Genomic DNA, 12,690 nt, shown 5'->3' with positions numbered 1-12,690 from the left:
TTATTACGCTTGTATGTCATCGCATTAATATTCTCATGATGAGATTTATATTACCTACTTGACACAAAAAAAACTACAATTTTTCCATTAAAGATCATAGATTCATATATCTGTAATTAAATATTAATTCATAAAATAAGTCATAAACGCTATAAGTATCAAGAGTGTTGTATAATTGCAGATTGAATCATTTTTCATATTTCTCAAATACTTTACCAGCTTGTTCTTTGATCTTATCTTCATTCAAATCATCTTTATCAAATTTGGATTTTGTTTCACCACCAGCTGTACCTCCAAAGTTTTCACTGTTATTACCTAAACTATGTTTTCTCAATCCACTTTGTGTTTTTTCATCACCTTTATTATAAACTGTGTTTGACTGATCTGCATTATTGAAATGCTTGTAAATACCATCGAAAACCATTTTGAACTATAAGCTTGAAATATATTGTTTGATGAGATACAGCGAATGGTAAAGAAGGAAATAGGTTTTTAAGTTATTTTCAATTCTTATATAGGTTTTTTCTAGCAAATGTGGAGTAATTAATGATCGAGGAACGTAAATACTTATAAAGAAATTTTGAAAATATATGGATCCAGGGTATTATTGATCTAAGTTTAAAAGTTAAAGTAATATCACGTATATTTGGTATAAATTCAGCTCATATGACTTTTATTCAATAATTGAATATTCCGGTAAAGGATCCTTTTCATTCAAGTTGTTATTGGTCTTGATATTAATTTTATCATTTGCACATTCCATATCATATATCGAATAGAACCTATGGTCACCATATTTGGGATTTTTAAGGTCAACCGTTTCGAAACTATTTGAAAAGCTTTTTAAAAGCTCATCATTGACACATTTGTAATAGTCCAAATTAAGTGGTCTGAAGATATAAACACAGTTACGATGAGGTATTGTTCCTTTAATGCTCATATAATCTGAGTCTTGTCTTTGAATAACTTTACCAATCAAAACATATCGTGAACAATAACTTGAACTTTCTTCTAATGAGTTTAAATAAAAATTTAATAATTTAAGGAAACAGCTGAAGAATTCAGGCTTGCTAACAAATATTAAAATTCTTGGAATTCTTTCACTGTTAATTTTGCAAATATCATCATCAATTTCCTCATCAGATTTTAAAGAACCAACCTCATTCACATAATTTAGAAAATCTGAAATATTCAAGTCTTGTTTCATAAGTATGTTAATGTATTCTCCTGATTCACCCTTATCAAGGTAAGCTTTGATGTTATTGATATCTTCTTCACTTAATGCTTTTGTAGGATGACTTTTCACCTTTAATTTAACAGCAAATCGCTTATATTCAACATTTTGGGGTTCCACAATTTGACAAATCTCATTAAATTTGTATTCAGAAGAAGTTCTTGGATCAAGTAGAGCAGCAACAAAACGGTCAGATTGATAACTTTGATATATTCTGCTTACTTGTGGTTCAGTTGTAGCTGGTTCCAAACATAACGTTCCAATTAATTCTTCATCTGTCAAATTTAAAATTCTGTTATATCCTTCTCTCTGTGCCTCTGGATTATCATTCATTTCAGATAAGTTTAAATTTTCAGTAAAGAGGCTTGTTAGCTTTGAAAACATTTGAATAATGTAATCATTACCATGTTGTAAGAGCTATATGTAATATTTGGGGAAATCATAAACAATTTATAACTGGTGGGCTCTGAGCTCTGAGGTAAAAAACTCAAGTGCTAGAATATACTTCTAGATTCAGTAGGTCATTCAGTTATTATCTTAGTTGAATTAAGTTAATGATTTTCACACAAGAATATCATTAGAGCCGTTAAGTGCTTAACAATGAAATTAGGCAGAGAACATTTAAACAAATATAGATAATGAAGGACTTCAAATGTTATGAAACTGAAATGAAGTAGATAATACCAAAATAAGCACAAGTATCATTATGAATACTATATTGTAAATTAGGATTAATATGAGTACAATACTTTACCAATTTTGATATATGACTTGAAGTTGGTCAGCTAAAATCACTGTCAACTGGTGAGCTTGGAACTTGAAGAGACATTGAACGACTACCCAAGAGTGAAGATTGGCTGGGGTTGAGTGAAGCATTTAGAATGAATGAAGCATTCGGTGAATTGCCATCTTAACTCAAATACCAGCTTAACTTCTATTTTTGTGTGGAAATTTCTGGCTTTGGGGTTCGAATGGGGGTAATTTTAAAAATTTTAATACAAATCTTTGTTACAACAAATGAACAAATCTTTAAATCACCAAAGTTATCCTTCCATCCTTTTTATCAATTTAAAGACTGCTATGACTTAATGTGATCTTTCAGACTTGTAGTTGATCTTCACCAAAGACTTTCCAACATATTATTTCACTTCTTTACATGTTTACACTTTGAATTTACACCAACAGATATCAATTTAAAACACCAGCATGATTATCACTATCGTTAACTACGTATGAATATTCAAAGGAACTCCATATTATCATAAATGCTAGCTTACTCTCTTGAGTCCATTTTAAATTTTACTGGTATCCACTTGATTATTTTCATTATACCATATACTATAGGTTCATTTCACATTTATGGCCAGAAGAAGAGCAAAAGATCCTCTATTTAGGCCAATATACTGTTTCATTCACCATATCTAGTTCAATCTATAGTCAATTGATATTTTACAAGGTAAAGATGAAAAAAACTGCTTATTATAAAACTTTGCATTTAGCTCCATACCTTAATAACACTTAAACTCATATTTTCCCATACTAATTCATCACAATCACTACACAATCATAAGATCCACTATAGCACTCATTATACACTGGGGCTTTATCCAATGCTGGTCCCTACACTTCCCTGTGGTCAATTTCTCTTTTACACCATTTTAGCCATTCCTAATCACCTGGAACACCAGTACATTTTCCAAAAATTCAAATAACTCATGTTGAAAGCTTTTAGTCAAATTCAACAGATTCATAAAAGTCAAGAGTTAATTTTCAAAATTTGAAATCATTTAGTGAATTATTTAATCATAATTTAATTTGAAGAACAAAATTTTCATAAATAATATAATATAACATTATAACAATTTCCATATATCAAACATAGCTGAACATAAAATAAGTTTTATAATACAAACAATGTCTAAAAACTAGATATCCAATGGCTAAATGAACTATTATTAACAACCCAGCATGAATTCTTACTGTGTAATACAGATCACCTTTCAATATTACAACCATAAGCAAATAAACTAACATGATGAAGGAAGTACAAAAAGACCAAATCTCAAATATCTTTCCAAAAGAATCATCATCATTATAGTGACCAAAATTGACTGATTTTCTAATCATAATTAAAATACCGGATACAATATAACCTATGATTGCAATACCAATTAAAGAATAATATGAATACCATGCAATAACTTCCGTAAAAGATTCAATTCCTTCTATAATCATATCAAGGAAACGGTCAACAGCTGAAACACCATTTGATTGATTGATATTATCTTGATTATTAGACATCTTATTGGGCGGTCTGTCTCTTGAAGTATGACTGATCAATTGAAGAAAAGAATCATTAGCCGCTGAAGAGAAGTTTGACTCGTTAATACAAGTTTAAATATGGTGTTGGTGACACGTGTATTTTTGGCAGTGTATCTCTGATTTTACCTAATATGGATAGCTCATCTAACTTTCATTCAATGCTTGAATATTCTGGTAAAATATCCTTTTCATTCGAGTTATCACTGTTCTTAATGTTTACCTTATCATTGGCACATTCCATATCATATATCGAATAGAACCTATGGTCACCATATTTGGGATTTCTAAGGTCAACCCCTTTGAAAACGTTTGAAAAGCTTTTTAAAAGCTCATCATTGATACATTTGATATCACATCTGTACTTGAGCGGTCTGAAGAAATAAACGCAATTACGATGAGGTATTGTTCCTTTAATGCTCATATAATCTGAGTCTTGTCTTTGAATAACTTTACCAATTAAAACATGTCGTGAACAATAACTTGAACTTTCTTCCAATGAGTTTGAATAAAAATTTAATAATTTAAGGAAACAATTGAAGAATTCAGGTTTACTAGCAAAAATTAAAACCCTTGGGATTCTCTCACTGTTGATTTGGCAAATATCATTATCAAGTTCTCTATCAGATTTTAAAGAACCAACTTTATTCACATAATTTAAAAATTTTGAGATATCTAAATCTGGTTTCATAAATATGTTAATATATTCCCCTAATTCGCGTGTATCAAGATAAGCTTTCATATTATTGATATCTTCTTTGCTCAATGCTTTTGTAGGATGGTTTTTCATTTTTAATTTAACGGCGAATCTCTTATATTCAACATTTTGAGGTTCCACAATCTGAAAAATCTCGTTCAGTTTGTACTCGAAAGAAGTTCTTGGATCACATAGACCGGCTTTGAAACGGTCAGATTCATGACATTCATATGATCTGCTTGTTTCACGCTTAAATCCAGCTGGTTCCAAACATAGCGTTCCGATTAACTCTTCATCTGTCAAATTTAAAATTGTGTTATATCCTTTTGTCTGTGCTGCAGTTAAATTATTACCCATGTGTTTATTTTTAACAAGCAGGTCTTTAAGCTTTGAAATCATTTCTATGGTTTTACTTCACCATAATTTAAGAGCTATATGTATGTGGGAAGGATCATCAACAAAATATATAGCCTGTGGATGTCCTGAGGTATTTAAATGTGAGAATATTAAAATTAATATTTACAACATTGAGGAGATTTAAATCCTAATATCGATCAGTTCGAATTGGGCAATTCGTATTGAAATATTGTACTCCGATAAACTACTATATTAAGGTTCAGGTTGATAAAAGTGAGTCTTAAGTACTAGTCTAAAAACTTTAATATATAGGAATTTTATGAATCATTCTTCCTTGTAACATGATTTTTCTTGATATTATGGGAATAGTCTCAGATATATAACACAAAATGCTAGTATGAAAAAATATAAATTTAGTTCAGCTATATCCTCTCATTGAATGCTTGAATATTCTGGTAAAATATCCTTTTCATTCAAGTTACCATTGGTCTTGATATTGATCCTATCATTTGCACAGTCCATATCGTATATAGAATAGAATTGATGATGAGTTGATGTAGGATTTCTAAGCTCAATGTTTTCGTAAACGTTTGAAAAGCTCTTTAAAAGCTCATCATTGATACATTTGTTATGGTCCAATTTAAATGGCCTGAAGAAGTAAGCACAGTTACGATGAGGTTCTGTTTCTTTAATGCTCATATAATCTGATTCTTGTCTTTGAATAACTTTACCAGTCAAAACATGTCGTGAACAATAACTTGAGCTTTCTTCCAATGAGTTTGAATAGAAACTTAATAATTTGAGGAAACATCTAAAGAATTCAGGTTTGCTAACAAATATTAGAATTCTTGGAATTCTCTCACTATTAATTTGGCAAACATCATCATTTATTTCTTTATCAGATTTTATAGAACCAACTCTGTTCACATTATTTAAAAATTTTGAGATATCTAAATCTGGTTTCATAAATATGTTAAGATATTCACCTGATTCACGTGTATCAAGATAAGCTTTGATGTTATTGATATCCCCTTTGCTCAATGCTTTTGTAGGATGGTTTTTTACTTTTAATTTAACGGCAAATCTCTTATATTCAACATTTTGAGGTTCCACAATTTGAAAAATCTCGTTCAGTTTGTACTCAAAAGAAGTTCTTGGATCACATAGGCCAGCAGCAAAACGGTCAGATTCATTGCTTATATATATTCTACTTGTTTTCTTCTTATATTCTGCTGGCTCCAAACATAGCGCTCCGATTAACTCTTCATCTGTCAAGTTTAAAATTGTGTTATATCCTTTTATCTGTGCTGCAGTTAAAGTATCACCCATGAGTTTATTTTTAGCAAGCCGGTCTTTAAGCTTTGAAACCATTTAAATAGTGCTATTTTACCATAAATTAAGAGCTATATGTAATATGTGGGAAGGATCATCATCAATATATAGCAGCTGGTTTATCCTAAGGTTAAATATGCGAATATTATAATTGACTAATCTAGTGAGAAGAATATTTCATATCAATTGGTTCAAATAGGACAGGATACATAGTTTGCTAAGCTACTATTCAAAGTTCACTTTAACTAGAAGCTTGAACGTCAGTGAGTACTACCAGCATCATATATCATATCACCATGAGTATCTCTTCACTTGGATTGCTGAAGGATATAACCTTTCCATCAAAAAATTCGGAATTTAATGGAGAAACTTCTCATAATAATTATCTCTCAGGAACAGTACACAATCACAATGTCTATATGACTTTAGCTTAGCAGAATCTATGTGCGTCTATCCAGAAGTCCATCTTTGTAGTGGGTTTTTTCTTACTTAAGTTTGATTCTTATTTACACATCTCATTGATCAAGATTTTATATATAATTATTTATCGGGTTTAATACCATAACCACCACCACCTGGTGTTTTAATAACAATTCTTTCACCAATTTTGATATCAACTGTATTACGACCACCAATATTAATAATGTGACCATCATTTTTAATCCATAAATTCAACCCTCTTTCACCATTTTCACCACCTTCAATACCTTGAGGTTGATTAACACGACGTTCTGATAATATAGACACTTTAACAGGTTTTCTAAATTCAATATCTCTAATAACACCATCACCACCTTTAAATTTACCTTCACCACCTGATCCAGTTCTGATTGAATATTCTCTTAATATAACTGGATATCTTTTTTCTAAAACTTCAACATCTGTCATTCTTGTATTTGTCATATTTGTATGAACACCAGAAATACCATTCCATCCATCACCTGCACCATGACCACCACCAATAGTTTCATAATAACCAAACCCTTGAGTATATTCACCTTTTGAATCATTACCACCAGTACCAAAAGTTAAATTATTACAATCACCTTGAGAATCAGCCATAACTTTAAAAGCTTTAAGAATAACATCTGTAACTCTTTGTGAAGTCATAACATTCCCTCCAACAACTGCAGCTCCTTCCAATGGTGATAAGATTGATCCATAAGGTATAATGATTTTAACTGGACGTAAACATCCTTGATTTAATGGAATATCTTGATCAACAAGACATCTTAAACAATAAAGTAATGCAGAATTTGTTATAGCTTCTGGTGCATTTAAATTACCATACATTTGTGGTGAAGTACCTGTAAAATCAAAAATACTTTCCTTTGGATCAATTTTAATTTTTAATTTAATCTTGGAACCTTCATCCATAAAATCTTCACTTTCAAATTCTTTTGAACCAAATTTTTCACTAATTTCAATTAATTTTTTTTGAACTGTATTTGCTGCATTATCTTGAATTGCATTCATATAGAATAATATAACATCATAAGTGAATTCATCAACTAATCTTTCAATTAAATTAATACCTTTTTGATTTGCACTAATTTGAGCTTTTAAATCACTTAAATTATCACTTAATTTTCTTGTACCTGAACATCCTTCATATTGAGCAGGATCATGTAATAACATTTTGGTTATTTTTTCTTCATTGAATTTCCCTTCTGAAACTAATAATTCTGAATAAAAAGTTGCACCTTCTTCATATAATTCTTTTGAATTTGGTGGCATTGATCCTGGTAAAACACCACCAATATCACTATGATGAGCTCTACTTGCAACATAAAAAATCAATTTCCCATCAGAAGAAAAAGCAGGTGTTATAACTGTTAAATCAGGTAAATGAGTATTACCACCAAGAGGGTGATTTGAAAGTAAAACATCACCTTTTTTCAATTTACCTTCCCATAATTTAGCTTGAATATTAATACAAGTTGACATTGAACCTAAATGAACTGGAACATGTGGTGCATTAGCAACTAATCTTCCCTCCGGGTCAAATAATGCACATGAAAAATCTAATCTTTCTTTAACATTTGTTGAAACTGAAGTTTGTCTTAATTGAGTACCCATTTGTTCTGCAATATCCATAAATCTATTACCAAAAATTGATAATAAAATTGGATCAACTTGATTTTGATCTGATTTAGAAATTTTTGTTCCTTCTGATGAATGAATCTTTATGAAAACATGAGATTTTAAAATAGTTGCACTTGCATTTGGTGGGATTAAATTTGTTTGAGTATTATCAACTAATAATGCAGGTCCTTTAATCTTATCACCAATTGATAATTCTTCAATTCTAAATACTGGAGTTTTAAAACGACCACCTTCAAAGAAGACTTGTTTTGTAAATTTAATTTTTTGGGAATCAACATTTTGAATTTTTAAATTTGATAATTGTTCATCAACTGATTCATTTAAAGATCTATTTGTATTACCAATAGCTCTAACTCTTATATCATCAACTAATATTTCTTTATCTTCAAACAAGAACCCAAATTCTCTCTTGTGTAAAGTTAAATAATTTTTTTCAAAATCCCATTCATTTTCATCAACTTGACTAATCATTAATGAAGATTCAGTTCCTTGATATCTTAAATTTAAAAATTTCTCAAAATAAATATCTTCTTTTTTAAAACCATGTGCAATTAATTTCTTTGAGGAAATTGACTTTAATTCATCAAATCTTGATTCTAACAATTTTTGATTTTTTTCATTTAAAATGGCACTTGAAGGTTCTTGAATTTCTTCAACAACATCAGCAAGAGCAATACCATATGCTGAAAGAACTGAAGAATATCTATGAGCCAATACTGTATCAATTCCTAATGATTCTGCAACTGCAACTGCATGTTGACCACCAGCACCACCAAAAGTAACTAAACGATGTTGAGATGCAGCATAACCTTTAGCTTCTGTTAATTGTCTAATTGGTCTTGCCATTGTTTCATTAGCAACTTTTATAAACCCATAAGCAACTTCATCAACAGATAATTTACTACCATTTTCAATATTAATTTGTTTAGTTAATTTGGTAAAATTTTGTAAAGTTATATCTTCATCTAATGGTTCATCTTCATTTGGACCGAAAATTTTAGGGAAATATTCTGGTAATAATCTACCCAATATTAAATTTGCATCTGTTACTGTTAAATCACCACCTTTTTTATAACATGAAGGACCAGGATGTGCACCACCACTTTCAGGTCCAACTTTAAATAATCCATTTGACCAAAATAATTTTGAACCACCACCTGCAGCAACTGTATTAATATCTAGTTGTGGAGATTGAATTGTAACACCAGCAGTTGTAGTTTCGAAAACATGTTCAAATTGACCACCATATCTTGAAACATCAGTTGAAGTACCACCCATATCGAAAAGAACTAATGGAGTTCCATCATAACAAGTTGATGAACCACCAACAACACCACCTGCAGGACCCGAGAGAATGGCACTAAGACCTGAAAATTTTGAAGCATCAACTAAACCACCATCAGATTTCATGAATTCAATTTTTGCTTGATTTTGTGAATTTAAACCTGATGTGAATCCATTTAAATATTTTTTAATTTCTGGAGTTAAATAAGCATCTGCTATGGAACTATTAGCTCTTGGAATTAATTTAATCATTGGAATTAATTCTGAAGATAATGAAATATGTGTAAAACCAATTTTTGTTGCAATTTCACCAATAATTTTTTCATGTTCAGGATAAGTATAAGAATGTAATAATGCGATACCAATTGATCTTATACCAGAAGCATAAAGAACTTGTAATGATGAAGTTATAGATTCCACATCTGGTTTTTTCAAGATTCTAACAGTTTCACCAGAAGTACCTAATATAAGATCTTTATCATTCGCTTTAGTTTGAATACCAGAAGCATCTTCAGCATAATCTTCTAAAGTAACACGTTCATCAACTTCAACAACAGTTTCATAAAGAACTTCTGGTTTTTTAATTTTTAAATCAAAGATTTTGGGTCTAGTTTGATTCCCAATAACAAGACAATCTTTAAAACCTTTAGTAGTGATTAAAGCACATCTTTCACCTTTTCTTTCTAATAATGCATTTGTAGCGACAGTGGTCCCCATTCTAATACTTTCGATTTGAGAAGTGTCCAATTTTGCACCTCTTGGGATTGTTTCACCAGTGAATATTTCCAATAGTCTTCTAATACCTTCCAATGGAGCATCTGGATAGTTTTTAGGATCCACTGATAACAACTTGATAATCACATCATCTTGTTGGTTTCCTGTTCCTGGGTTCCCAATCACGTCTGTGAAAGTCCCACCTCTGTCAATGGCGATTCTGATCTTTCCAACCATGATTTCTTTTTAGCAATTGATACTTTTTGATCTCAGCGGTTGTTTCTTTGACTCTTTGAAATTATTAGAATTTCCATTGTTTTTATGTTTTCAACAATCAATTGGCGGTAAAAGCCACTCTTGGTTATCTCGCGCCATACTAAAACGAAGAATAAAAACATTTGAACTACAAAGGAAAGAAAAATCAGTTTTTAATTGAAAGATGTTGTTTATTGTATTCAATATCAATCACACGTTGAAATTACTTCTGTAGTTGTTTCTCTTTAGTCTATCTTTCATAGCATTCCCACTCGAAGAGTCTGTTCTTTGAGGTCCACCACCCGGAAGCCCATGCCCGTTCCCACTGTTCCCACTGAATCTGGAACCAGCAGACGAACTATCCACTGAAGAACCAAATCTACTGGACAATTGAGGTGATTGGTTGGTTTGACGTTGTTGTTGTTGCTGTTGTTCTTGTTGGAACCGACTAGCAAATCTTGAAGTTCCAGCTTGTTGATGAGATTGTTGAGGTTGGAATCGTTGTGTATGAACTGGTTGTCTAATTTGTTCTTGGACTGAAGATTGTTGACTTGATTGTTGTTGTTGTTGCTGTTGTTGTTGTTGTCTTTGTTGAGGTTCATGTTGTTCTTCTCCAAGCCATGAAGGAAATTGTTCATTCTTTTTGATGTAATGGTTCACTAAAGCTGTGTGAATCAATGTTGAATTAACACTATCACCATCATGTTCTGATCTTATTGATAAATTTGCCAATGATGAAGATATTTTGTTTGTTGAAGAGCGTACTTTGCCCCAGAAGGTTCCTTTCTCTTGTAGATGAGCCATTATTTAAATCTTTTATAGTTGATTTTGATGATGTTTTGATCAAATCAAGTTTGAATATTGAAATCGTTTCTTGGTTCTTTGGAATTTGAATCAATTCCTCAAAAATTCAAAAATTAAAGAAACAAATTTCCGATCGGATTTGTGTAAAAGTTATCTTTGACACAATTTATAATGAAAAGAAAGTCACTAAAGAAAAGTCTTAATTAGAGATTGATCACTTTGGAGTGTATTCTAATGAGAATATTTGATTGTCAGTTGTAAGGGTTTTTTTGCAAAATCGATCTACAATATGGTATTTCAATCAATAATACCCATGAGATCTTCATCAATGAGAAGTTTAAAATTTTATCAATGCTAATACTTATATATATCTAATGATAATATATTTCAGACTTCTATGTATTCAATAATGATATTCAAAGCAAAGCTAACACTAAAAACCCCTTCAAAATGCTTGATTTCCTAGATAATTTAATACAACTTTATCATCATGATTGGGAAATTCAAAAAGAAACATTTAAAGATGCTAAAGAAAAAACTAAAAGACAAACCTTGATTTTAAAAGATAGAGTAGAGGCTATAGCTGGTAACTATAGAGCAAATGATGTTTTAGATATTGTGGATTTATACATCAATCAAGATCATTCAACAAGAAATCAACCATTTTGGATGAAATTAGTTAAATTTAATACAAATTATAAACAACGTCCACTAATTGGATCCTCAACAAAAAAATTCAAATATGATGCTACAATTGATGATGATAATCAAGAAGGTTTAGAAGCTGGTGATTTATTATACAAAGCCAAAATTAATAAAACTGTTTCTCAACAATTGGATAATGTTTGTTTGGAATTGAAACAATATCATGAATCTGATCAATCTTCTTCAATTTATAGTGAAGTTCCTGCAGATAAATCACAGTATAGGAAAATCATTGGTGATAATCCATACAAAGAGGAATACACTTATGTTTGAAACATAGACTGAACACCAATACAACTTTATACAATTTCATACAATAACAATTGATCATTTCTTTCTTCAATTACCGTTTAATAGTGAATATATATATAATTTGATACTAAACTTCTCAAAATGAATATGTAATTTCAAGACATCCCTAATCATTTACTTATAAAATTGACTTGATTTGATAAAGAATTTGAATTAATTTACTTATACTGATTACTCAGCAGCGCATACAACTCTTACATAATCCCATAGTTAAAAAATTCCCCACCAAACCGGATTTTTGGTGTTTTGATTTTTTGATTTTAGAGATAACAATTTCAATTACTTTAAAATTTTAGTGGCAATATTTTGAATCTCAAAGGAATTTACAAGACATTCGAGACAAAATGGGAGCTAAATTGGACCATCAGGCTCAGTTCCCGCAAAAGAAGGTTACGTTACCGGTTTATAAGTTGACTAGTTCGTCTGTGGTACTACTTCCAGGGATTCTGTACAGGATAACATTTGGTTCAAAAGATGCTACTGATTTCTTGAAATTTTATCAACATCCAAAGATTCAAAACTTGTTGATTTCAAATATATCAAGTCAAGGTTTTAAAGATGATAATAAGGA

At 30.6% G+C, this 12,690-nt stretch overlaps 7 protein-coding genes across 7 annotated transcripts; all 7 read right to left on the bottom strand.

The window, feature by feature from the left end:
* Positions 1-187: 187 nt before the first annotated feature.
* BN7_4547 (uncharacterized protein) lies at positions 188-424 on the bottom strand (the record flags this gene model as incomplete). The annotated part of the gene is made up of 1 exon (XM_011274863.1): positions 188-424. One exon carries the CDS (start codon positions 422-424, stop codon positions 188-190), a length of 237 nt encoding a protein of 78 aa, XP_011273165.1.
* Positions 425-673: 249 nt separating this feature from the next.
* BN7_4546 (uncharacterized protein) lies at positions 674-1,618 on the bottom strand (the record flags this gene model as incomplete). The annotated part of the gene is made up of 1 exon (XM_011274862.1): positions 674-1,618. The coding sequence occupies one exon, from the start codon at positions 1,616-1,618 to the stop codon at positions 674-676; it is 945 nt and encodes a 314-aa protein (XP_011273164.1).
* Positions 1,619-3,106: 1,488 nt separating this feature from the next.
* BN7_4545 (uncharacterized protein) lies at positions 3,107-3,535 on the bottom strand (the record flags this gene model as incomplete). Its single annotated transcript, XM_011274861.1, has 1 exon — positions 3,107-3,535. The coding sequence occupies one exon, from the start codon at positions 3,533-3,535 to the stop codon at positions 3,107-3,109; it is 429 nt and encodes a 142-aa protein (XP_011273163.1).
* Positions 3,536-3,707: 172 nt separating this feature from the next.
* On the bottom strand, positions 3,708-4,649 carry BN7_4544 (uncharacterized protein; the record flags this gene model as incomplete). The annotated part of the gene is made up of 1 exon (XM_011274860.1): positions 3,708-4,649. The coding sequence occupies one exon, from the start codon at positions 4,647-4,649 to the stop codon at positions 3,708-3,710; it is 942 nt and encodes a 313-aa protein (XP_011273162.1).
* Positions 4,650-5,039: 390 nt separating this feature from the next.
* Positions 5,040-5,936, bottom strand: BN7_4543 (uncharacterized protein; the record flags this gene model as incomplete). The annotated part of the gene is made up of 1 exon (XM_011274859.1): positions 5,040-5,936. One exon carries the CDS (start codon positions 5,934-5,936, stop codon positions 5,040-5,042), a length of 897 nt encoding a protein of 298 aa, XP_011273161.1.
* Positions 5,937-6,479: 543 nt separating this feature from the next.
* OXP1 (5-oxoprolinase) lies at positions 6,480-10,280 on the bottom strand (the record flags this gene model as incomplete). The annotated part of the gene is made up of 1 exon (XM_011274858.1): positions 6,480-10,280. One exon carries the CDS (start codon positions 10,278-10,280, stop codon positions 6,480-6,482), a length of 3,801 nt encoding a protein of 1,266 aa, XP_011273160.1.
* Positions 10,281-10,508: 228 nt separating this feature from the next.
* On the bottom strand, positions 10,509-11,102 carry BN7_4541 (uncharacterized protein; the record flags this gene model as incomplete). Its single annotated transcript, XM_011274857.1, has 1 exon — positions 10,509-11,102. One exon carries the CDS (start codon positions 11,100-11,102, stop codon positions 10,509-10,511), a length of 594 nt encoding a protein of 197 aa, XP_011273159.1.
* Positions 11,103-12,690: the final 1,588 nt, after the last annotated feature.

This window comes from Wickerhamomyces ciferrii, contig 00177, assembly GCF_000313485.1.
Source record: "Wickerhamomyces ciferrii WGS project CAIF00000000 data, strain NRRL Y-1031 F-60-10, contig 00177, whole genome shotgun sequence".
Classification (NCBI taxonomy): Eukaryota; Fungi; Ascomycota; class Saccharomycetes; order Phaffomycetales; family Wickerhamomycetaceae; genus Hansenula; species Hansenula ciferrii.
Note: the sequence above shows the minus strand (reverse complement) of the source record. Positions and strands in the feature narration are given on the sequence as shown.